Here is a 26,873-nt window from a genome sequence, read left to right on the forward strand (position 1 = left end):
ATACATACCTTTTAATCCCTTTTAAAAATTTTATTTTGGCTGCGCTGGGTCTTTCTTGCGGCACACGGGCTCTTCGTTGCGGTGCACGGGCTCTTCGTTGCGGTGCACAGGCTTAGTTGCAGTATGTGGGACCAGGGATCGAACCCGGGCCCCCCCACATTGGGAGCACGGAGTCTTAACCACTGGATCACCAGGGAAGTCCCCCTTTTTAGCCTTTAAATGCAGCTTTTATGTGGATGCAAGGTTGCTCTAAGGCAGGCGTATCTATAGACTTAAATGATTCAAGAAAAAGCAAAGTCATTAGGTGACAACTTAAAGTTGAAAGATGGAAAGATGGAGAGTTTAATACCTGCAAAGGATGGTTTGATAATTTTAGAAAGAGGTTTGGCCTAAAAAAATGTCAAGATAACAGCAGAAATAGCTTCTTCCGACCAAGAGGCAGCAGACTTCCCCAGATGCCACTAAGAAAATTGTTGAGAAAGAATATCTGCCTAAACAGGTTTTTAATGCAGATGTTTAAGTGCCGTATTATGGGCAAAAATGCCACAAAGGACATTTATTAGTAACAACAAGAAGCAAGCACCAGGATTTAAGGCAGGAAGGGACGGGATGACTCTGTTTTGTGCAAATGCAGTGGAGTTTATGATCAGGGCTGCCCTCAACTATGAAGCTGCTGACACGGAACCTTGAAGGGAAAAGAGAAACACCAGCCGGGAAAGAACACTTTCTGCACTGGTTCCATCAGTGCTTTGTCCCTGAAGTCAGAAGTAACCTGCCAACAAGGGGCCGCCTTTTAAAGTCCTTTTGATATTGGACAATGCCCCTGGCCACCCAGAACCCCATGAGTTCAACAATGAAGGAGTCAAAGTGATCTACTTGTCCCCAACATAACATCTCTAATTCAGCCCCTGCAGCAGGGGGTCATAGGACCTTTAAGGCTCATTCCACATGGTACTCTACGGAAAGGACTGTCAGTGCTATGGAAGAGAACTTAGAGAGGACATCATTACAGTCTGAAAGGATTACATCATTAAAGACACCATCGTTGTTAAAAGAAAAAGCCAAGAAAGCCATCAAGCCTGAAACAATAAATTCCTGCCGGAGAAAACTGTGTCCAGATGTGCATGACTCCATGGAACTTACAACAGAGCCAACCAAGGAAATGATTAAAGAGATTGTGGATATGGCAAAAAAGTGGGGGGGTGAAGGGTTTCAAAACAGGATCCTGGAGAAACTTAAGAGCTAACAGAATGAAAAGATGACTTGATGGAGATGGGTGCTTCTGATGGATCCGGGTACAGTGAATTGAAACCTTCTGGAAAGGATTCACCATTCTAGACGCCACTAAGAACATTCGTGATTCATGGGACAAGGTCAAAATACCAACGTGAACAAGAGTTTGGAAGAAGCTGATTTCAACCCTCATGGGTGACTTTGAGGGGTTTGAGACTTGAGTGGAGGAAGTAACTGCAGGTGTGGTGGAAATAGCAAGAGAACTAGAATTACAAGTGGAGCTTAAAGATATGACTCAATTGCTGCAATTTCATAATAAAATTTTTAAGGAATGAGGAATGCTTCTTATGGATGAGCAAAAAAAGTGGTTTCTTGAGATGGAATCTACTCCTGGTGAAGAACGCTGAAATGACAACAAAGGATTTAGAATATTACATACATAAACTTACTTGGCTAAAGCAGCAGCAGGGTTTGAAAGAACTGATTCCAAATTTTTTTATTATTTATTTATTATGGGCTGTGTTGAGTCTTTGTTGCTGTGCACGGGCTTTCTCTAGTTGCGGCAAGCAGGGGCTACTCTTCGTTGCGGTGTGCAGGCTTCTCATTGCAGTGGCTTCCCTTGTTGTGGAGCACGGACTCTAGCCGAGCGGGCTCAGTAGTTGTGGCACACGGGCTTAGTTGCTCTGTGGCATGTGGGATCCTCCCGGACCAGGGCTCGAACCCGCATCCCCTGCCTTGGCAGGCCGATTCTTAACCTCTGCGCCAACAGGGAAGTCCCTCCAATTTTGAAAGAGGTTCTGGTGTGAGTAAAATGTTATCAAACAGCACTGAGAGCTACTGAGAAATTGTTCATGAAAAGAAGAGTCAACCAATACAGCAAACTTCAATGTTGTCTCATTTTAAGAAATTGCCCCAGCCACCCCAACTCAGCAACCACCACCCTGATCAGTCAGCAGCCATCAATGAGGCAAGACCCTCCACCAGCAAAAGGACTGTGACTTGCTGAAGGCTCAGATGCATTTTTTCTAGCAATAAACTATTTTTTAATTAAGGTATGCACATCGGTTTTTTAGACATAATGGTATTGCACAATTAACAGATTACAGTAGAGTGTGAACATAACTTTTCTTTTTTTGTGGTATGCGGGCCTCTCACTGTTGTGGCCTCTCCCATTGTGGAGCAACAGGCTCCGGATGCGCAGGCTCAGCGGCCATGGCTCACGGGCGCAGCCGCTACGCGGCATGTGGGATCTTCCCGGACTGGGGCACGAACCCATGTCCCCTGCATCGGAAGGCGGACTCTCAACCACTGTGCCACCAGGGAAGCCCTGAACATAACTTTTATACGCACTGGGAAACCAAAAAATTTGTGTGACCCAATTTAGGCAACATTTGTTTTACTGCAGCGGTCTGGAAGTAAACCCACAATATATCCAAGGTATGCCTGTAAACACAAAGATACACAAATCTAGACAAACTATAATCAAATTTTCAAAATCCAAAGACAAAGAACCTTGAAAGCAACAAGAGGAAGTAACTCATCATATAGAAGGGATTCTCAATGAAACTATCTTATTTCTTCTCAGAGACCTTGGAGACCAGAAGTCTGTGGGTTGATTTATTCAAAGTGCATAAAGAAAAAAAACTGTTGGTTGAGGATTCTATATCTAGCAAATCTGTTTATCATAATAAAGTTCATTAATGAAAAGATCACAGCTAACATCATACTCAACAGTGAAAAACTGAAACCTTTTCCTCCAATATCAAGAATAAGACAAGGATACCCACTTTAGTCACTTCTATTCAACACAGTACTTGGGTCCTAGCCAGAGCAATCACACAAGATAATGAATTAAAAGCCATCCAGCTTAGGAAGAAAGAAGTAATATTATCTCTTTTCACAGATGACATGATCTTATGTGTTGAAAACCCTAAACATTACACACACACATACACACACACAAAAAAAACTGTTGAACTAATAAGCAAATACAGCAAAGTTACACAATATAAAATCAAAATTCAAAAATCAGTTGCATTTCTAAACCCTAACAGTGAATGATCCAGAAAGGAAATTAAGAAAACAATTCTATTTACACTATCATCAAAAAGAATAAATTACTTAGGAATAAACTTAACCAAAGAAATAAAAAACTTGTACACTGGAAACTACAAAACACTGCTGAAAGAAAAGTTGACACAAATGAATGGAAAGACATCCCATGTTTACTGACTTGAAAACTTAATATTGTTAAAATATTTATACTACCCCAAGTGGTCTTTCGCAGAAACACAAGCAACCATCCCCAAACTCATATGGAATCTTAAAGGACCCCAAATAGCCAAAACAATCTCAAGAAAGAAGAAAAACGCTGGAGGCCTCACATGTCCTGATTTCAAAACATACTACAAAGCTACAGTAATTAAAACAGCATGGTACTGGCATAAAGACATACAGACCAATGGAACAGAGAACCCAGAAACACACCAGTGCATATGGCCAAATGATTTTCAACAAGGGTACAAAGACTACACAATGTGGAAAGGATAATCTCCTCAACAAACGGTGCGTGGAAAACTTGACGCCCACAGACAAAAGAATGAAGATGGACCCTTATACCACACACAACAATTAACTCAAAATGGATTAAAGACCTAAATATTAAGACCTGAAGCGATAAAACTCCTGAAAAAAAATATAGGAGGAAAACTTCATGACATAGGATCTGGCAATGATTTCTTGTCTGACACCAAAAACACAAGCAAAACAAAGCAAAAAAAGGCAAATAGGACTACATCAAACACAAAAACTTCTACATAGCAAAGAAAATCAAAGCAGTGAAAAGGAATGGAATAAGAAATGTAATTTTTCATTAAAAGAAGAGACAAAAGACTTGAACAGACATGTCTCTAGAGAAGGCATAGAAATGTCTAATGAGTATATGAAAAAATGTTCAACATCACTAATCATCAGGGGAATGCAAAGCAAAACCACAAGATATTATCTCAAACCCGTTAGGATGGCCACTATCAAAACACAGAAAATAGTTAAGAGTTGCAAGGATGTGGAGAAACCGGAACCCTTTGAGCACTGCTGGTAGGAATGTGAAATGGGTGCAGCTGCAGTAGAAAATAGCATGGAAGTTCCTTACAAAATTAAAAATAGAATTATCATGATTCAGCAATCTCGCTTCTGAGTATATACATAGAAGACTGGAAATAGATCTCGAAGATATATTTGCAAACCCATGTTCACTGCAGCATTTTTCACAATAGGCAAGATAGAAGCAACCTAAATGTGTATTGATGGATGAATGGATAAAGAAAATGTGGTATCTACATACAACAGAATATTATTCATCCTTAAAAAAGAAGGAAATCCTGTTGTACGCCATGACATGGATGAACCTTGAGGGCATCCAGCAATTCCACTTCTAGGTATGTATCTCAAAGAACTGAACACGGGGACTCAAACAGTATTTGCACACCACTGTTCATAGCAGTGTTATTAACAAGAGCCAAAATGATGGCAATAACCTAAACGCCCATTGAAAAATGAATGCACAAATCATGTGATATATACTTACAACAGAATATTACTCAGCGTTAAAATAATGAAAAAAAATGAAATTCTGACACGATACAACATGAACCTTAAAAACACCATGCTAAGGCAAACAAGCCAGACACAAAAGGACAAGTACTGAATGATTCCATTTATACGAAGTGCCTAAAATAGTCAAAATCATAGACAAATGAAAAAAAAGTCAAACAGTGGTTACCAGGGGCTTGGGGGAGGAGAGAATGGGGAGTTAATGGTTAACGACTAAGTTTCAATTAGGGATGATGGAAAAGTTCTGGAGGGACTTCCCTGGCGGTCCAGTGGTTAAGACTCCATTCTTCCACTGCAGGGGCCATGGGTTCGATCCCTGCTCAGGGAACTAAGATCCCGCATGCCACGTGGTGTGGCCAAAAAAAAAGTTCTGGAGATGAATAGTGGGAATGATTGCACAACGTGAATGTACTTAATGCTACTGAAGTGTACACCCAAAAAGAATTAAAATGGTCAATTTTATGTTATGTATATTCTACCACATTAAAAAAGAACTCTAGGGACTTCCCTGGTGGCAGAGTGGTTAAGAATCCACCCGTCAACGCAGGGGACACAGGTTCGAGCCCTGGTCCGGGAAGATCCCACATGCTGCAGAGCAACTAAGCCCGTGCGATACAACTACTGAGCCTGTGCTCTAGAGCCTGCAAGCCACAACTACTGAAGCCCGTGTGCCTAGAGCCCGTGCTCTGCAGCAAGAGAAGCCACCACAATGAGAAGCCCGTGCACTACAAAGAAGAGTAGCCCCTGCTCGCCACAACTAGAGAAAGCCCACACGCAGCAACAAAGACCCAATGCAGCCAAAAATAAATAAAAAATAAATTTTAAAATGAACTCTAAAATAAGTAAATAAAAGTGAATTAACTCACAGGAGAAGCCTTGTCTTGTCCTGAGACCGAAAAGAAACTTCTTCAATAGAAACTCATTAAGTGGAAACATTTTTAAATGCAAGTTCTTCATTTTCAAGTAAAATGTGTCATAGATAAAGAGCTTAAAGTAAAACAGGTTAATAAAAGCAATTTTATAAGGAATCCAAAGAAGTATAAAACCTTTTGATGGTCTGATATAACCCCAAAAATGAATTTAAATATTTAGATAATAGGCCAGGCTAAATATCCTTTAGGCAATTTTATGTAAGCAGTTACTGAAACCAAACTTTTGATGAATATTGTACAGCAGGATTTGAGGTTGTCTTCTGTGGCTAGTCCATGGTATTTAGAAAGTTCATACTGGATAAAGGACTTATAGGTAGAATAAAAAGAACTGCAAGTTAATAATAAAAATAACGTGTGGACAACACATTTCACCAAAGGAGGTACATCAATAGCTAAAGAACACATGAAAAGATTCTCAATATCATTAACCACAAAGAGATACCACTTCAATCACTAGGTTAGCTATAATAAAAAATACAAACAATAACGAGGGTTGGTGAGGATGTAATTTCATCAGGAACCCTCATACACTCAAGTTCAGAATGTAAAATGACATAGTCACTTTGGAAAACAACTTGGCAACGTCTTAAAAAGTTGAACTAAAATTCACCATATAACCCAGCAACTCCACTCAGGCATCTAAGAAAAATGAGAACATTATGTCCACACAAAGACTTGCACGCTAATGTTCAAAGCAGCATTATTTTTCACAGCCAGAAAATGGAAACAACCCAAATGTCCTTCAACTGGTGAATGGACAAAATATGGCACATCCATACAATCAGATAATATTTGACAATAAAAAGGATTAAAGTACCAATATGCTACCTCACAGATGAATTCAGAAAACCACACGGATGAACTCAGAAACAAGTTAATGAAAAACTGAAGACAACCACATATGTTTACATTTAAATAAAATGTCCAGAAATAGCAACCGTAAGGAGACAGAGTAGACTGATTAATGGTTGCCTAGGATCAGGGCGGGGATGGGATTACTCTAAATGGGTGTGAGGGATCTTATCAAGATGATAAAATATTCTAAAATCAGATTGTGGCGCCAACTGTACAATTCAGTGAGTTGGCTAAAACTCACTGAATTATACATTTTAATGACTTTTACAATGTATAATTTATACCTCAATAACACAGTAAAGAAAAAGGGGGGGGGGGTTATGTTCCAGATTCCCAACTGGTATTTATATAAAACTTCCTCTTGTGAATGCTGGAGTATGTAACAAGTAAACATCCTGGAACAAGCCTCTTCTCAAGATTTTTACGTATTTAATTCTCTCTATAGATTATATCTTTCCAGAAAAAATACCAAGGTTTCTATCCTTTCAGGAAAAAACCTAAGCCAGGGTGAATAATTCTGATAAGGCATATTCCTTTCATGACTAGAATGTCTCCGGCTGGTCCACTTAGCAATAACTAGACTAATTTATCCCACAGCAACACCTGAACTACTGTGGGGTGGTGCACAAGGAAGAAGCCAAAAACATCATCCAGAAGTAGCATTGCGAACTAAACCCATTAAATCACAGCAAATATTGCTGAATCTCAGATGAGCATTAAGCATCTCTTCACTTCCAGAAGCCGAAAGTTTACCCGTTTCGTTCTCTTTCTATAAGAGCTGCCTCAAATTTCAACTTTAGGAACTTTGCACCACTGCTGAGTCAGTGGGGCTCCTCTAGAACCCTATGACCTGAGACCCAACCCTAACTGACCCAGGGTTTTCAGTTCCTTTTTCACAGTTAGAAATTATTATTCAGACTCCACCGACATTCATAAGACACAACCCACTAACATCTGTATAGTCTATTCCTGTGAGGTCTAATTTCATAACAGAAAACTTAACTGAAAATTTATTCTGTATCATTTCTACATTATTTTCTTGAATTTTACTATCAGTGGAGTCCCTTTAGATTTTAGGATATGTATTCTCCAGATGGTAGGGGATCATAATGTCAGTTTCCTATGGTGGGCAAGTCAAGCTACATAAATGAGATAACTTTGCAAGTACGAGAATAGATTCCCCATCTAATGGTAGCAGCTGCTACCTGAAAAAAGCTGACACCCAAAACCAGCTGACTGCCCCCACTGAAATATGGGCCCAGTACTGTCAGCCCTTATAATTTTTCAAAACAAGACTCTTTTTGGGTGGGTATGAAATTTCCTAATTTTTAAATGATGACAACTAATTACACACATACACACACACACACAACCACCTTACCATACAAGCCAACTAAAACATGTAAAAGGGCCCAATCTTAGCTTGTGACCTTTGCCATACAGAATGTTTGCACTTAGATTACAAGAAGCTGTACTTAGCATAGGCAAACTTTTTAAAAAATAGAATTCTATTTTGCAAAAGACAATTCATCCAAAATAGCTGTTTTCAGTACCCGTTTACCCCCCCCAACCCCTCACCTATTTTCTAGGACTGTTACTCTCATGGCTGAGACAGCCCAGGAGCATGCCACAGAGATTCCCAATTCCCACGGCCAAAGTCTAGAGGAAAAACAGGTTGGGGTGCTTTGTCCAATCAAAACATTCCCTGAAGGCAAACTTGTTTGAGCTCTATTGACTTGTTCCTGTGCACAGCATTTAAGCAATTCTGGCATCAAGTATTCAAAAAGCATACTGTGTTGTCACTAAGCCAGAAGTTCAGTAGCTTAAATGAGTTATTTTCTACTAGGGAAACTTGAAAATGCCAAAGAATCAAAAATGTTTAATTCCCACAGCTTCAGAAGGTACAAGAAGTACCAAAGAAAGAAACCTCAGAAATCATTAGTCCCACCCCTTCACTTTACCAGTAAAGAAACTAAAATTCAGAAAGGTCAAATGATTTCTCCAAGGTTATACAGGAAGTCGGTCAGCAAACTGGGACAGAACCCAGATTACCTGACTACAGTCAGGTCCTCTTTCTATAAAACTACATGGTAGTGAAATTGGAAGCTAGGAGAGAAGAAAATCTGAAGAGGTTAGTAAGATGGGCCCTGTGCACCCCTCTCCTGCTTTTTAAATTCACATTTGGCTTTTCAGAATTTCCCATCTCATACTACTTTCTTCTCTTTTCATGTGACTTAACCAACCCGAATCACTATCTACTGAAAGGTGACATCCTTGCAAAGAGGAGTGAATTACAAAAAGTATCTTTTTCCTAGCTGCCAACCCATCAAAGTTGCAGCTACTAATCAATGCTGCACCAGTTTACACCCCAGGTTTTTAATGAGGGACTAATGTGACTAAATTTCCTACTAACCAATGCTGTGGTAGTTTACACCCCCGGTTTTTAATAAGGGACAATTGTGACTAAATTTCCTAGTAATCAATGTTGTGGTAGTTTACACCCCAGATTTTTGATAAGGGACAACTGTGACTAAATCCCACCCCCCACCTTACTATATTTCCAAGAATTACTCTGCAGAATGAAATCCCCGATGCCTGATGAGGCCAGAATTACTTTTGAACGTCTTCTCGCATTCGTTGCATTCGTATTCTCTCCTTCCGGTATGAATTTTCAGGTGTTCTACAAGGATTGAGCTTCGACTAAAGGTTGCTCCACAGTAGTTACATTCATAGGGTTTCTCTCCAGTATGAATTCGATGATGTTCGTTAAGAGATGAACTCTGACTGAAGGATTTCCCACAGTCCTTACATTTATAAGGCTTTACGCCCGTATGAATTCTCTGATGACGGCTAAGAAGCGAATGGGTAGGGAAGGCTTTCTCACACTGGGTACACTTGTAAGGTTTTTCTCCTGAATGAAGTCTCTGATGATAAATCACAGACGTAAAATGGCTAAAAGTCATCCCACAATCATTACACAAATACGGCTTTTCTCCAGTATGAATCCTCTGATGTCGGGTAAGGCAAGAATTCTGTCTGAAGGCTTTCCCGCACTCACCACACTTATAGGGTTTCTCTCCGGTATGAATTCTCTGATGTTTGGAAAGGGATGAGCTATGACTGAAGGATTTTCCACAGTTGTTACACGTGTAGGGTTTTTCTCCAGTATGAATTCGCTGATGCTGAATAAGAGATGAACTGTCACTGAAGGGCCTCCCACATTCTTTACATTTATAGGGTTTCTCTCCAGTGTGAACTCTCTGATGTTTAATGAGGTGGGCACTCAGGGTGAAAGATTTTCCACAATCATCACACTTAAAGGGCTTTTCTCCACTGTGGGTTCGGTGGTGTGGTGTGAGTGATGAGCTGTCACTGAAGGCTTTTCCACACTCATTGCACATATAGGGTTTCTCCCCAGTGTGAATTCTCCTATGTTTGGTCAGTGAGGCGCTATAGCCAAAGGCTTTTCCACATTTGCTGCATTTATGGGTTTTTTCTCCAGTCTCAGTTCCCTCGTCTTTATCTACGGCTGCATCTTGACCTAAATCTTTCCAACATTTTTCGCATGCAGAGGAGTTTTTTCTCTTACTAAGGGATGAGTTTTGAGTAAAGGCTACCCCACAGTTACTGCACTTCTGGGACTTTTCCCCCAAATGGATTTTCTGATGTTTCTGATGTTCAGTCAGAGATGAAGAGTGACTTAAGGCTTTCCTGCCTTCATTACATTTTCGTGGTTTTTCTCCACTGTGTTCCTTGCGGTTTGGGACAAGGTCTGAATGAAAACTGAAGGGTTTCTTGCCTTCGTTATACCTCCGAGATTTCTTCCTTAAGTAGACTCTGAGATGTTTAATTAGGTCTGAAGGTGGTTTGAAGTTATTTCCAAAAGGGCTCTTTTCTGAGTCAAATTCCTCACCCTTATTGCCTCTCCCATGAGTTTTCTTTTGTGTGATTGCTACTTGTGAATGTTCCCTATCACTACGACACTCCTCTAGTCTGCCATAATGTTTCCAGGATTCTCCTGTCAAGTCACAATCACCACTCATTAGATACCTTTCTATTATTTTATCTAAAGTCGATTCTTCCATAAGAACATCTTGATTTCCGCCAGATTCCTTCAATTCACCGCTAAGTTCACACTCTAAAAGAAATAACAAATAGAATATTTCCTGTTTGCAATAAAGGACGCTGCTGCATTTGGGACTAAAATAGGAATAGAGACAGTAGAGACTGTAAGGAACAGGGCGTGGATAATTCTCAGAGTCTCATAAAACAGGGAAGGGAAAAGTGACATGAGGGAACTGGGGAAACTTAGAGCTTAGGAAAAATACTGAGGAAGATGAAAGGTTTGTGCTTTATAGTTAGAGATGCAAGTTCTCGCCCTCATTTCAAATTTCTGTAATAGGTTCAAACTTATTCCTCTTACCATTCAATCTATTCTCCTTCCAAATAATAATGATAGTGTAATCATTTACTGAATAGTTACCAAATGCCAGGTCCCATACCAAACACTTTACTTGTATTTCACTTTACTTTCACAATAACTCTATGAAGTAGGTCCTATTATTATCCCTGTTTTATGGATGTGACAACTAGGCAGAAAGAGTGTAAGCAGCTTTCCCAAGGTCACATGTACTATAAGTGGTAGAGCCAGATTTTTAACCCAGTCTGACACCAAAGCCCACACTTTTGACCCTTATACCATACTGCCTCTCCTCAAAGCAGCCAAATAGCACTAAGTTTATAGACAATGTTAATCACATCACAGATATTCAACAACACCTATGCTAGACTTTCAAAGGTTACAACAATCTGGCCCTACCAACTTTATGAATACTCTAACCAGGCATCCATTTAGTGTCCCTACTACACGACCGCATCTTAATACTTCATACTGCCTAGAATTCAATCCCTGTGCACCTTCACTATCACAAACACAGAAATCTGATAGGGCCTAGGGTACGAGTCCCACAATCTCCAACACCACCCTCTTGAGATCTGTGCTCCTCTCAGAACCCTGAATTCCTTTATTAACCACATCATTCATCCTGGCTCTTAGTTATGAGATTCTAGTGTCACTTTCATAAGACCGTTTTTTTAACCAGATAACTATAAAATACGAAACCCTGGATGGCTCTCAAGACTTGACAGTCACCAACATTCCATCCAGACTAAGAAAGACCTGGAAGCTTAGGGGGCCACATGAGCCACAGTCATGACCGCATCAGCAAACACCAGAAGCATCTGGGAGTCCAGGGTAATGCTGGTGACACATGTCACCACAGGGTCAATTTCAACAAATATCACCCAGGGTTACTCTGGGAAAGTTGGTACGAGGCATTACCACTTAGCAAGGAACTAGAGCTTCTGCCCCAATGTCAACTTGGATAAACTGTGGACCTTGGTCAGTGAGCAGATACGCTAAATGCTGCCAAAAACAAGACTGGAGCTGCTCCTATCACTAATGTGGAGCAATCGGGCTACTACAAAGTTCTGGGGAAAAGAGAGCTCCTAAAGCAGCCTGTCATTCTGAAGGCCAAATTCTTCAGCAGAAGAGCTAAGAAGATTAGCAGGGAGCGGGGGGGGGGGGGCGGGGGCGGGGGGAGGCCACTGTCCTGGCAGCCTGAAGCTACATGGAGGGAGGTTCATTAAATGCTAATGAGTGCTTTTCAAAAAATAAAGAAATAAAATAAGACATGAAATCCTATTACCCAGAAGTTAACCATTATTAAAAATTCTGTGTTTTTTCTTCTGGAAATTTTTCTGTACATTGTAGAATAGAATATCTATGTATAATATGTAGGGTTACTTTTTTTTATTCATAACCCGTTCCCATCTCATTGGTTGATTCTTCACGATTTTAATCACATAATAATCCCTCATATCAATATATTACTAGTTATTTCCTTATGGCATGTTTATCAAATGATTAATATTTCCTCAGAACTGAGTCATAAAAGTGGAATCACTGAACCAAAGGGTAGAAAAATTCTATCACTACATAATACATGATGATAAGTACCTGACTACTCATCTATGGTCAAATGCTTTTTCTCTAAACCTTTGCAAATTTGATTCATAATAAATAGTACTGTTCCTTAAATGTAAATTACATTGTTGACCAGTGATTTGGAACACTTTTTTCATGTTAACAGCTATTTAAATTTTATTTTTGTCAGTTATTTTGGTTTGCTATCTGCTGAAGTTCTTTGATCATTTTTCTAACATACTCAGTGTTCATTACTGATTTGCACGAGCTTTTTATAAATCATAGCCCTTGATTCTGGCTTTGTCAAAACCTTTTTCTCCATTCCGTTGTAAATGACTTTTTAAATAAGTTGTACATCTAAATGATGCTTCTTTTACATAAGCATCTTGTGGGGAGAGGCAGTATTTATACCAATGCTGCTAGCTTTTACTCAAAACATTTTTAGAATCCATTTTCAAAATAACTCTCCCCAATGTACTTAAACATAAAAAGACAACTGCCGTCCTTTATTTGTGTAACTATGCTGGAAACAGCCAATAGGTTGACTAAAATAAATGGTTAATAACATGGAATAGAGCAAAGTAAATTATTGGTTTTTTCCTTAAACCAAGGTATTGATATATAAGTAATAGTTTATTTTAATTTTTAAAAATACAAACTTAATATGTTTATTATTAAAGTGTAAGGAAGAGAAGAATAAAGAAAAAATGTAATCCCTCAATGATAACCAGGGTTAACATGAATGTTCTCCAGACAGTAAATCCCATATGTATCTATACATTTAAACATATACATGTATGTGTACATTTTTTTCCTTTTAACAAATTGATTATACTATACATGCTGTCCATTGAATGAACTATTTCTTCTCCAAGACTCAATTCAATTGTTAATTAAGCCCTTGCTCCTGTATCTTCCCACCGCTCCTTACACATGCCATCGTTATGACATACATCCCATTACCAACATGTTTAGTTCTGATGTCTGCATCTATGGCATCCATGGGAACGTGCCTCTCAAGAACTCCTCCTCTGGGGTGCTTACCCAACAGCCCCCCGCTGCTGCTCAATGACCACCACAGCATCACACCAAGGCCACTTTCCCATGGGTGCTCCCAGTCAATGACAAGTATGGCAGGGATACTAGGCCCATTTCCGTGAGGCATACGACTGTGATAGGTAACTCTTGGCGGGAAGATTCTTTTTTGGCTTTGCCAAGACTTCCTCAACCTGCACTTCATTCTAAGACTCGTCCTACCCAGCCTTCCCTCCTTCCCTCTCTCGTCACAGGTGTCAGACCTGCATCATGCTCTGAACAGCAATCCCAGCCTCTTCCAGTCCCCTCCCTGCTTTCCTTCCCTGGAATTCTCCCCAGTAAGTCTCTGACCTGGCTAATTGTATCTGGGCACCTGCTTCTCGAGGACCCAAACTAACAGTCTCCCCTGTTAAAATGAACATTCCAGGAAGGCAAGGTGGATATTCTAATCATCTTTCTATGTTAGCACCTAGCCCACCCAACATTTCCAAAATTCCTCCAAATGGTTTGGTAAAGCAACTACTTCAATTTCCTCCTCCACTTTTCACCAACTCACCTGGTCTGGAGCCTCTTGAGGCTTGTTTTTGCAGCAGCCGTGGTAGTCCAGCCCACTTTAGCTGGGAAACCAAATCTAACTTGGAAACTGGAAAGCCTGCTCATAGAGAAAAGAATAGAAAATGGCTGTTTTTGCCTAGAACAAAGACATTCCAACATTCACAGCTTCTGGTTCTCCAGGGAAGAAAAGATGCTGCCAAAGAGACTTCAATACTGGCATTTGAGGGGAACATCGGGGAAGGTATGGCCTTGGCAACAGCAAAATGATGCTCAACATTTTCAGCTCAATGAAGCAAAGACTCTTTCTTGGAGAAAACATTGTAGAAAAGTACATTTTTAGGACCCATTTTTAGGATTAGTCACATCACCCCTGTAAGCCCAGCCAAAACAGTTAATAGCACTTATCTTTCAATAAGAATGGACAAAAAGATACCCAGCTTAGATGCTAGATTATGAGAAGATGTCTTTACCCAGAAATTCTAGGTTCCTATAGTTCTCCAGCAGCACTTCCTTATATATCTCCTTCTGAGAAGGCTCCAGTGCCCTCCACTCTCCTCTGGAAAAGGTCACAGCTACATCCTTGAGTGTCATGGATTCCTAGAACACCAAAGACAGCCTTTTTGCATTGGGTTATTCCCAAACAGATCCTAAGAATTCAGAGAAGTAGTTAGGATATAAAGTACTAGTTTTGATGGTATTCAAGTTTTTGAGAATTCCAAAGCAAACTTCAAGGTGGCTGTATACATCTATTACAAGTGACACAAAACAAGATTATGAAACAATCCCTGCCTTTGCCATTTAGTTCCTGGTGTGAAATGCTGTACAAGGATTCTCTGGAATGTCTAACACTGATCAAATTCACCCTAACACACTGATTTCTAGGATTAACAGAAAATATTAAATGAACGATACAAATTACATTCCCAAACCCAGAATCTGCAGAATTAATGTAAGCTCTACAAGCAATAATTAAACATGTAAGAGTAACATCAGTGACTATATTCTAAACTGTAATTTCTAGCTGGCTCTAAATATCAATTATTTTCTATCACAATCAAACAAGGATCTGTGTTCAATGACAAACTCACACTTACAATTACTCCAAATTACAAATGAGCACAATTAATCATTAAAACACACTTTCCATAGCATCCTCTACAGCATGACATTTTGAGAGGCAGTACAGCAGAGTGACTATTACCACTTGGAGAAGCTTCCTGTGGTTCCTATAACAAATTACCACAACTCTGGTGGCTTAAGACAACAGAAATTTATCCTCCCAAATTCTGGAGGCCAGAAGTCTGAAATCCAGGTGTTGCGGGAACTGCACGCCCTTCAGAGGCTCTGAGGGAGAATCCATTCCTTGCCTCTTCCAGCTTCCTTGGCTGTCAGCATTCCGTGGTGTTCCTTGGTTTGCGGCCTTATCACTCCAATCGCCATGTCCCTTTCTCCTGTTCCTGTGTTCAAGCTCTCTCTAAGTACACTTGTGATGGCATTTAGGGCCCACCCATATAATCCAGAGTTATTTCCTCATTTCAAATCCCTATTTTATCACATCTGCAAAGACCTTTCTTCCAAATAAAGTAACATTCTCAGGTTCCAGGGATTAGGAAGTGGACATATTTCAGGGGGCCATTATCAGCCTACCAGAGCACTATTATTTACCATTGTGAATAAGAATTTTTTTCCTGACTGATAATTATTGGTATACAGGAAACTTACTGATTTGTAACCAGCTACTTTTCTCAGCTATTGTATGAGTTTCAGTACATGTTCGGTTGATTCTCTGAGGTTTTCCAAAAAGAGTACATTATCTGTAAGTAATATACACTTGCTTCTTTCATATCTGTACTTACCTCATTTCCTTCTTCTAGCACTGTATTGGCTAGAATACTCAGAAAATACTCATTAATAGCAGTAAGGTAAGACATCCTTATCTTCTTACTTTTTATTGTGAGGACTGCTTTTAATTTTCCAACATTATCCACGTGGAGAATTTTCTTATCGTGTTCAGGAAGTATAATTCTATTTCCACCTGACCAATTTTATCAGGAATAACTGTTGAATTTTAATAAATATTTTTGTTTTTATTAGAGTCAGACATGATCAATTCTGGTAACTGAAGTAAAATAGCATATGAAGAATGAGCTCTAAGAACGTGAAGACTGTGAGGAAAAGGAGACTGTCTTAATTATTCTAGCATCTTTATACCAGCCAGGAGGAACTCAGTGAGTATCTACTTAAGAATGAAAACCTGTAACCATATATGGTGATGTATGTTAACTAGACTTACTGTGGTGGTTATTTCACGATATATACAAATATCGAATCATTACGTCGTACACCTGAAACTAATACAATGTTGTAAGTCAATCAGACCTCAATTAACAAATTAACTTAAAAAGAATGAAACTTTCCAGTTAAAAAAAAATGAATGAATGAAAACCAGTGAAAGGAAGCTTACCTGGGACTCAGTATTTGGAGGAACAGAAACTGTTTTATCTTCTTCAGGGTTCTCCTCTTGGGAAATAACAGAATCTTGAGAGATCATATCTAGGAAGGGGGGGAAAAAACAGTCCAACCTTTTAAATGAGCTCCTCAGACCAGAAATTATTATATATGTTACTCTGGAGGAAAAGGTCAGAAAAAACAGAAAAAAAGTTTTCCCTACGCTTTGAAGACACAGAGGACAGCCAAAGATACAGTTTCCTATTAAAATCCAAGCTTCCCCCCCACCTCATAAAATATCCTTTCAATTTATAAGCTCACAAAATCTGATTTCATTCATTCCATATACCCACTGTTTTAATGTATTTAGTTTTCATAATAATCTTTGAAATATTTATAAGGTATATTAAGATGAAATAACACATCTGTTTTATGTAGTAATGTGTTTTCTTCATAGTCCTTGCACAGTGGCTTGAGCAAGAATCACTTATTAAATGAAAGTGCTCTTTTAGGAAGTTTAGTTTCATATCTTGAGGAGATCTCTCCCACTTCCTCCCTCCATCTATTAATCTCACCTTCCTTTTCTTCAAGCACTTGGGTCAACTCCTCCACTAGTGTCACCACTTCCTCGCTACTCTCAGGATGTTGTGACCTGACCCAAATCTTAATCTCCCCTGGCAAAACGGTCAAGAATTGCTCAAACACCAAAAGCTCGAGAATCTGTTGTTTCGTGTGGATGTCTGGTCTCAGCCACTGAGTGCAGAGCTCCCACAGTTGATTCAGGGCTTTTCTGGGTCCAGCCTCTTCGGAGTAACAAAACCACCTGAACCTCTGTCTGAAAAACTCTGGGTCAGCAGTGTCTCCTCTTAGGAGAGCTTCTTGATCCCCAGGGGTCTCCATTCTTAGCACCTTGTTTTGTTCACTTGAGACCAAAGTGTGAGGATCTGGGGAGATGGCTGTCATCTCGTTCAGGCTACTCCAGCTTGCAATGTGTATCACCAGGAGGAATTCAGTCCCCTTTAGACTTTGAGTGTCAACACAGGCCACCAAAAGGCACTCTCCAGCAAAATATCAAGTGTTCCAAGGATCCACTTTATGGTCTTGCAGAAACTGTCAAGAAATATAAGTTATGAAATAAATGAAACAAATTGTGACTCCTAAAAAACACTGTTCTTAGTTTGGTTCTGATACACACACACAAACACACACACACAAACACATTCTCAGAGGCCTAGAACCGCCCTACTGTATTAAAAGAATAATTTTCTCTGTAGGTGAAAAGCTGAGAAGTTACTTGAGGGTAATTAAAGGTACCATCCAAGAAAACAGTTTCTTCAGACTAAATATTCCTCATCAGCAAAACATATCAGAAAAGGCTCACTGCTACAAGAGGATCCAAACCTATTCCACTCCTGCCCTCTCTCAATGAATGGCCACACAATTTCCCACCAGCTGCTCAACTGAGAAACCTGACTTCATATTTGACTCTCAAAGTTCTCACAAAATCAATAACCAAGTTCTGGTGGCTTTATTTCAAAAGAACCTCTCCATTCTCTCCTACTGAAACTACCTAAGTACAGCCTTCTTCAATTCAGTCTCACCCCAAAGCCTAAGGATTCCTTCTAATATGCAAGATATGGTCCTATCACTCCCCAACTGCCTCAAGATAAAATTCAAACACTGAAGCTACAAGTGGTGGTCTAGAAACCCTGCCCTGATGACCTCACCTCCAGCTCTAGCTGCCCCTGATGGACACTGCAGCCGTAAGAAGGTATCTCTCCATTTCCAGAAACTCTTAACTCCTTCCACCTTTGCACTACAGCCATTCCCTCTACTTGGAATGCTGCCTTCTTTTCCTCTCCTACCAAGCTTACTCATTAAAATTTGACTCCTTTCCACTGTCACCTCTTGTATGAGGCTTTCTCTGATGCCCAAGTACTCTTCTACACAGAGCCTGTGTTGCACGCATTTTCTCATTCCACAAATAACTGACCATATACAATGACCTGAGAGCGGGACACAAAGGAGACAGGCATGGACGGTCAGACAGGGCCCCCACCCTCACAGAGCACCCAAGAAATGACAATACAGTCTGAGATGTGCTTCACTCCAGCAAGTGAGGACACTGTCCTCCAACTGCAACTATCATACCAATAATTACCCACCTCCGAGCACAAAGGCCGCCACACAGTATGCATGACGTCATTTACTCCTCCGCCAAATATTAGGCGCCCACCACGTACCTGGCACCGCGCTGGACACCTGAGACTCTGCAGTGGCTAAGAAAGGCACCTGTCACGATCTCCAGGGAGCTTACAATAAAGGCTCTGCGAAAATGTGACGCAGGCAGAAAGAAGTTCTCAAACTACGGGGGTGCGGGGGGGAATTTGCCCCGCAGGGGACGTTTGGCAATGTCTGAAGACATTTTGGCTATCACGACTAAGGAGGAGGGATGCTACGGGTACCTAATGAGTGGAGCCATAAAGGCTGCTTAACAACCCGTAATACACGGGACAGTCCCCTACCCCATGCTCACATAATGAATTTTCCCGCCCAAAATACCAAAGTAGCGAAGTTGCAAGACCATGGGCGCAGGGAAGCGATGGAAGAACGCTCCATCCAGGAGCGCGCCCACCTCCCGCAGAAGCTGCGCCGCTGGGTGTGCACAGCGAGACTGCCCTCGGCCCCCACCCTGCCCAAGGTGCGCCCTCGGAGCCGGCGACCTGGCCGCAGCCCCCAAACTAAGGGCCCGGGGCTACCACTACCTGCGTCAGGACCCGCAGCCATGACCCACGCCACTGCAACAAGCTTCTAGAAACTGGTCCTGCAGGAGCTGCGCGCGCAAGCCCCACCGGCGGGGGGCTCACTGCGCCTGCGCAGGGGCGCAGAACTACGATTCCCGGGATGCGCCTGTCCCGCTTTGCGAAAGTCCCGTGCTTTCCATAGGCTCCCAGCCCGGCCTGTTGCGCATGGTCTTTGGGAAGCGCTGGTGGTCTCAGCTGCGGAATTATTGCTGCGCCAGAGGCCTAATGGCCTAGAGCCGTCTCAGGTTTTCAGATCTATGATGTTCTGTTACCTTGGTAACCTCAAACCGTTCCTCCCCTCTTCCTTACCCTTCTCCGAAATCCAGGCTGCAAAAACCCACCGCAGAAGCATATTAGTGATGCATTCACTGCAAGCCATAATTAATGCCGCAACTTGAATTAAACAAATATTAATTTTATGGCTTACACACCTGCCACCATAATGGTTCAAACCACCATCGTGTCTCGCCTGGATTATTGCAATAGCTTCTTGATTTCACTTTTCTTCTCTTGTCTCTTCACGTTGCAGCCAGAAAGATGATTAAAAAACGAAAAACACATTATGGACTTCCTCTACTGAAAACCCGCTAAAGCCTTCCCATTTCACCGAAGGTAGAAATTCTAACTTTTACAGTGGGCTACAAGGCCGATGGAATCTGGCCACTCATAACCTTCCTGACCTCTACCCCCATTTCCCTGCTCTAGTCACAATGGCCTCCTCGCTCTCCCTCTCCCTCCAACCTGCCTGGCACGTATGGCTGACTTGCTGCCTGCCTAGGTATCCTGTATGGCTCACGTTCCCATCCTTTCATATCTTCTCAGTGAAGCTCTGTCACTTCTCTGCTTAAAGTGGAATCCCATCGCCACTCCTATTTCCCCTTTCAACATATCATATCATTTTCTTACTTGATTACTGCTTATTGTCTGTTTTTTTCACTAGACTATCAACTCCACAAGGATAAGGATTTTTATCTGGTTTGTTCCATGGAAATACACTCTCCAGGCCCTAGAATACACTCTCCAGGCCCTGGCATGTAGTAGGTGCTCAACAGATATTTGTTGAATATGTGAATGGTACTTGCAGGGATTACTGGGGGAATAGCAAAAAGGGCTGACGAACTCCAGAAGGATTGTCGGGGAGTGTCCTATAATAAGTGACTTTTGGAGCGGAGCCCTTGGGAGAGAAAAGCATTCTAGACTGAAGGAGCAGGGTGAGTCAAGGCTCTGAGACTTTAAAGGAACAGAACAAGCTCAACTAAGTGAACCCCTGCACTTATCTCACAGACAGCAAGGCAAGCCGAGGAAACGGGGCTGCCCGAAGTCAAGAAGTTGTCCAGTCCCAGGTCTGAATGCGTATTCTTCTCCTCTACCACCTCCCCTTGACTGGCTGAAAATGGAGAGGACATCACGGAGAAGCTGGAGGGGGCTTCCCTGGTGGCGCTGTGGTTAAGAATCTGCCTGCCAATGCAGGTGACACGGGTTCGAACCCTGGTCCAGGAAGGTCCCAAATGCCGCGCGTGGAGCAACGAAGCCCGTGCACCACAACTACTGAGCCTGCACACTAGAGCCCGCGAGCCACGACTAAGCCCGTGTGCCACAACTACTGAAGCCTGCGCGCCTAGAGACCGCGCACCCCAACGAAGAGTAGCCCCTGCTTGCCACAACTAGAGAAAGCCCACGCAGAGCAATGAAGACCTGATACAGCCAAAAAAAGGAAAAGAAAATTCAATTGCTTAAGACAGGAACCTCTTATTAAAGAACTATATCATAATAAAAAGAAATAGAGAATGTGTAGGTTGGAAATTTAAACATGACCTTTACCCCTTTAAGAGTTAATCTCTTATTCTTTGTGCTCCTCTAGTCATCAGAATGCAAATTTTTCTAATTATCTCTTCTATTGTTGAGATGCTAGACCAACAGAGTACTTTGGATTCCCAGAGAATTTATGTCAACAAGGTCATTTACCTCTTATCTATTATCATTTCAACCTAAGGTTTTTTTTTTTTTTTTTGCGGTACGCGGGCCTCTCACCGCTGTGGCCCCTCCCGCTGCGGAGCGCAGGCTCCGGACGCTCAGCCGCTCCGCGGCATGTGGGATCTTCCCGGACCGGGGCACGAGCCCGTGTCCCCTGCATCGGCAGGCGGACTCTCAACCACTGCGCCACCAGGGAAGCCCCCTAAGGTTTGTTTTAATTCCAACCAAGCTTGAATCAAAGTTTGGGACTTCGGATTCTCATTCTGCAACATCCAGAAATGAAAGGCTATGCTGTTGCTGGATCATTTGGTTGCAGTTCCTTGGGGGATGATCTTTAATTCCTGTTGCAGAGATCCTGGGAGCTGCCCAGTTCCTATCCTTCAGGATGTTTAGTTTTTCTTTGTTTCTGTGAACTACTCCAGTACTCTTCTTCAAATATTTTTGTACATACGTGAGATTTTTCTGTGCCAGGAACCAGAGAAACCCCAACTGACAGTACTCGGTGACAATATGTAGATAGTGAATAAAAGTGAGGGAGAAGAAAGGATTATAGGCTACTCCAGGGTCTCTGGTTTGATCAACTGGATGCTGGTTCCACATATACTAAGGGACACAGGAAGAAGGTTTGAGAAAGAAGATTAAAATTCAGTTGGGGATACATTGAGTTTGAAGCACATGTGGGACATCTAGGTAGAGATGACTTAACTGGAGAAAGAAATTAAAGAGTCATTTGGTAATTGAAGATGAGGGAATGAGGATTGCAATGAAGAGCAAGTGGAATGAGAAGCGGTCTGTGGTTAAAACCCAAGGAAATGCTGACTTTGAGGGGGTGGCAGAGAGAGAAGGCAGTGAAGTTAACTGGTAAGTAGAAAAGAATCAGGAGAAACTGGTAAAGGAAAATCAACAGAGGAGAATTTTGAAAGGGACGATGGAGTCAATAGTTTTAATGAGATTGGAATGAAAAAGTGACCACGGGAGTTTGCAGTTGGTTGATCCTCAGGCAATTAATTTCAGGGAAGTCCATGGGGTTGATTGAGGAAAGAATAAAGGTGCAGCCTGAATATGAGAATGGAAAGAGAAGGTATTGGGTAGGTTATTTTTTCAAAGAGAGACTAGGGACAGAATAGGATAAGAAGGAAGATCACTGAAGATGCATTGTTCTGGAACAAGGGTCCTCAGGAGTACATGAAGATTTTCTTAGGATATAGGGGCATGGATAGTACTAAGAAAATCAATCTCTAGATCATATATAGTGTTTCTTCAAATTGCTTTGCCTAAGAATGCCTTTAAAAATCAGCATGTCCTATTTCACAGTGGCCCCTCTCTCACTTTACAAAAGCAAGCCATGCCTCTCAGCCATCTCCCGACTAAGAGGGTTGATTGTCTTCAGAGGAAGAACTTGACGACATCAAAGGGACAATTTGATATATTAAATTAGGTAATGAGGAAGTGAATAACAGCAACTGGGTATCTTTCTTTTTTTAAAAAAACAGCCCCTGTCCTTTTCATTGAGATACATTTCCAATAAAATTTTATTTTTCATGTTTAATAACTCTCAAAAGCTGTAACATAAAAAAAGCTGTAACATAAAAATATGCTAATCACTAATAGTTAAAACCTTAAAAAATGTTGTAATGTATTTATGTTGTTTTTGATAAGTTGTGCACTATTAATTATGATTATTCAGTCATAGTAATTTTTTAAATAACCATAGAAAATTTTTCAAATATTTAAATTTATATACATATTTTTGTTGAAGAAAAGGATGATAAAGTAAACAGTAAGACTTTCAAGGTTAAAACTATATTGCCTGGGCTTCCCTGGTGGCGCAGTGATTGAGAGTCCGCCTGCCGATGCAGGGGACACAGGTTCGTGCCCCGGTCCGGGAAGATCCCACATGCCGCGGAGCGGCTAGGCCCGTGAACCATGGCTGCTGAGCCTGCGCGTCCGGAGCCTGTGCTCCGCAACGGGAGAGGCCACGACAGTGAGAGGCCCGCGTACCTCAAAACAAAAACAAAAACAAAAACAAAAACAACTGTATTTCCTTAGTGTAAATTGTTGTGCACTACTCTTTGTTGCAGTGTGCAGGCTTCTCATTGCGGTGGCTTCTCTTGCTGCGGAGCATGGGCTCTAGAGCACAGGCTCAGTAGTTGTGGCACACGGACTTAGCTGCTCCGTGGCATGTGGGATCTTCCCGAACCAGGGATCGAACTTGTGTCCCCTGCATTGGCAGGTGGATTCTTAACCACTGCGCCATCAGGGAAGTCCCAGGCCTTTATTTTATTTTTAAAAAAATATTTATTTATTTATTTGGTTGTGTGGAATCTTAGTTGCGGCACGTGGGCTCTTCAGCTGTGGCATGCATGTGGGATCTAGTTCCCTGACCAGGGATGGAACACAGGCCCCCTGCATTGGGACTGTGGAGTTTATCCACTGTGCCACCAGGGAAGTCCCTGGGCCTTTATTTAAAATGCTACTATTTACAATAGAATTCATTGTCAAAATTTCTTCTTTTCAATTATTTAAGTAATAAGGGGAAATTTTAGATGCCACCCTAAAATTGTGCAAATGAGTTACATTGTTTTTCAAAAAAAATTTTTTTGGGGGAGACCTGAACAAAAACCTGTGAAGTCACTGTCCTAAGGAAATCAGAGGAGGTAGAATCTTTTGGTATAGGGATAAATCCTATCTCTAGAAGATAGGGGACAGGTTGCCTCATTCTCCAAAATGCAAGGTGTAGTATTATACTGGACCAGATCAGCTTTTTGCCTTTCTCCAGTGATATTTCGGAGGGGAAAAATAAAATGAATGATGGGGTTTGCCCAAGGTTGGGAATTGATTGGTACTGTATGTAAGAGAGAAATCAAGGAAAGAAAAACTTGAAGGTGCTAATAAGGATTCATTGCCATGAACATAAAGTGGTCAAAAACTTCGAGGTGATGATGAGGATCTAAAGTGTATTCTATGTTCCTAAAAATAAAGGTTTAAGCTAATCAGGATTTCGTTTTTCTCATTCAGTAATAAAATCGGAATCAGGCTGACCATAGCTTGTATGGCAGCTCTCACAATACATTCAGAGACCTGGCCTTGTGCTATGTTTCTGCTTAAATGGCCTGTAGGTATGTCATATTCACAACATGGTCACTGGAGCTCCAGCCTTGTCTAAATTCCAGGCAGAATTAACAGAAAAGGCAGGAAGCAAAAATGACATATCTGTTGACTCAGACCTTTCTAAACAAATTACAGCTATTGCGTTAGTTTCTAGATGCAGTCAGCCATTCCGCAATTGGAATTGCTTCAAAAATTGCTTTTCCACAATTTTCTATGTTCTTTCCACCCAGTCTTCTAATAGAGAAGTTCGAAGCTTCTATGTTTTCAAACTTATTTTTTGTATTTTCTCTCTCTTAATTCTTCTGAAAGACATACTTTTAGCATTCCTCTATCTCCCAATTTGCTAATTCTCTAGTTTGCTATGACAAGCCTACTGTTTTACTTGGTTATTAAAATTAAAAATAAAATGTTCAATGATTAAAAAAATGTACTCCAATCTACAGGAATTAGGAAAAGAGAGGAAAGATTCTATATGGTGGTTAGAGACTGATGTTTCTGAGTTCAAGTTTTAGAAAGTGGAATGTTTTGAGTCATGACATGGTTTTATGTGCCATGAAATATGTCTTCAGTCAATAACTGACCGAAAAGAGCAGAGAAGATCATTAGGGTTGTGCCTCTGTTGGCAGATTGGATCCAGTCCCTAACTTTTTCAGCAACCAAAACAATTAGACTTACTTATATAAAGTCTTATTTATATTAGACTTATTTATATAGAATTTTGGCTTGTCTGGGGCTCTTTGGGAATGGATAATTGAATCTTTTAGGATAGCTGGATTTTCTAGATAGCTTAGAATTAAACCTTTAAGCACCAGAAGTTGCTTACTTATTATAATCATTTTAGATGAAAAGCTTTGTAAAATATACTTCATACTTCCTTGATTTTTCTTGCTTGAAATTAGACATAATTTCACCATTTCTTTTTTTTTTTTTTTGGCCATGCCACGCAGCTTGTGGGATCTTAGTTCCCCAACCAGGGGATTGACCCCAGGCCCTTGGCAGTGAAAGAACGGAGTCCTAACCACTGGACCACCAGGGAAGTTCCTATTTCACCATTTCTTGATGTCAGGATTAGCACCATAAACATCACTTATTCAAGTGAAATGATTTCAGGGCCTATGTGGTGGGTAGTGCTTTCAGTACTTTATAAAATAACCCCAGCATGCTTTGCTTTTTGAGTTCTTATAGCTTCTTTTCATAGTTTTCCTACTTCTTCCCTTGTTTTCAGTGTGTCCGTTAGTACTTTTGTCATCCATGTACCTGCCCAGAAGAGTGCCCTCTAATATTCTGCTTCTACTCTGCTTTGACTGACTATGGAAGCAAGATTGTTCACCTTATCAGAATCATGCAGGCATTTACTGTGAGTAGGACCTACAAGAGGGAGAGGGGACTTCTAAGGAGTAAAATACAAATTTTTAGTTCTTGGATTTTGTGATATATTATTTTGGTTTCTCATTGGCCTTTCTTGGCCCCCTCTTACCCTCCCCCAATTACTTCTTGTCTGTTTTTTGAAACTGAAAATTAGTTGATGTACAATATTACATTAGTTTCAGGTGTACTACATAGTGATTTGACATTTGCGTACATTACGAAATAAATGATCACCAAAATAGGTCTAGTAACCATCTGTCCCCATACAAAGTTATGATATTATTGACCATATTTCTTACGCTGTATATTTACATCCCTGTACTTATTTATTTTATAACGAGCTTTGTACTCCTTAATCCCTTTCAGCCATTTTGCCGTCCAGTCTCCTCCCCTCTGGCATCACCTGTTTGTACTCTGTATCTATGAGTCTGTTTTCTTTTTTTAAAATTAATTAATTAATTATTTATTTATCTTTGGCTGGGTTGGGTCTTCGTTGCTGTGCACGGGCTTTCTCTAGTTGTGGCCAGCAGGGGCTACTCTTTGTTGTGGTACGTGGGCTTCTCATTGAGGTGGCTTTTCTTGCTGCAGAGCATGGGCTCTAGGCACATGGGCTTCAGTAGTTGTGGCTCACAAGCTGTAGAGCGCAGGCTCAGTAGTTGTGGCACACGGGATTAGTTACTCCGCAACATGTGAGATCTTCCCAGACCAGGGATCGAACCCATGTCCCCTGCACTGGCAGGCGGATTCCTAACCACTGCGCCACCAGGGAAATCCTTTTTGTTCTCTTTGTTTTGCCTTTTAGATTCCACATATAAGTGAGATCATATGGTATTTGTCTTTCTACGTCTGACTTATTTCACTTAGCATAATGTCCTCTAGATCCATCCATGTTGTCCCAAATGGCAAGATTTCTTTCTTTTAATGGCTGAATAATATTCTGTATACATGTATCCATTTCTT

The 26,873-nt window shown here is 41.0% G+C and overlaps 1 protein-coding gene across 2 annotated transcripts; it reads right to left on the reverse strand.

Moving 5' to 3' along the window:
• Positions 1–1,908: 1,908 nt before the first annotated feature.
• ZNF483 (zinc finger protein 483) lies at positions 1,909–19,462 on the reverse strand. Of its 2 annotated transcripts, none has more exons than XM_060014335.1 (6): positions 19,422–19,462; positions 17,566–17,766; positions 16,673–16,761; positions 14,679–14,805; positions 14,210–14,305; positions 1,909–10,770 (listed from the first exon to the last, which is right to left on the reverse strand). In XM_060014335.1, exons 3-6 carry the CDS (start codon positions 16,757–16,759, stop codon positions 9,200–9,202), a joined length of 1,881 nt encoding a protein of 626 aa, XP_059870318.1. In that variant the 5' UTR covers positions 16,760–16,761; positions 17,566–17,766; positions 19,422–19,462; the 3' UTR covers positions 1,909–9,199. The 2 variants fall into 2 exon arrangements, with proteins under 2 accessions (XP_059870318.1, XP_059870317.1); XM_060014334.1 differs by having other exon boundaries at positions 17,232–17,766.
• Between the last annotated feature and the right edge of the window lie 7,411 nt (positions 19,463–26,873).

Source organism: Delphinus delphis, chromosome 6, assembly GCF_949987515.2.
Source record: "Delphinus delphis chromosome 6, mDelDel1.2, whole genome shotgun sequence".
Lineage (NCBI taxonomy): Eukaryota > Metazoa > Chordata > Mammalia > Artiodactyla > Delphinidae > Delphinus > Delphinus delphis.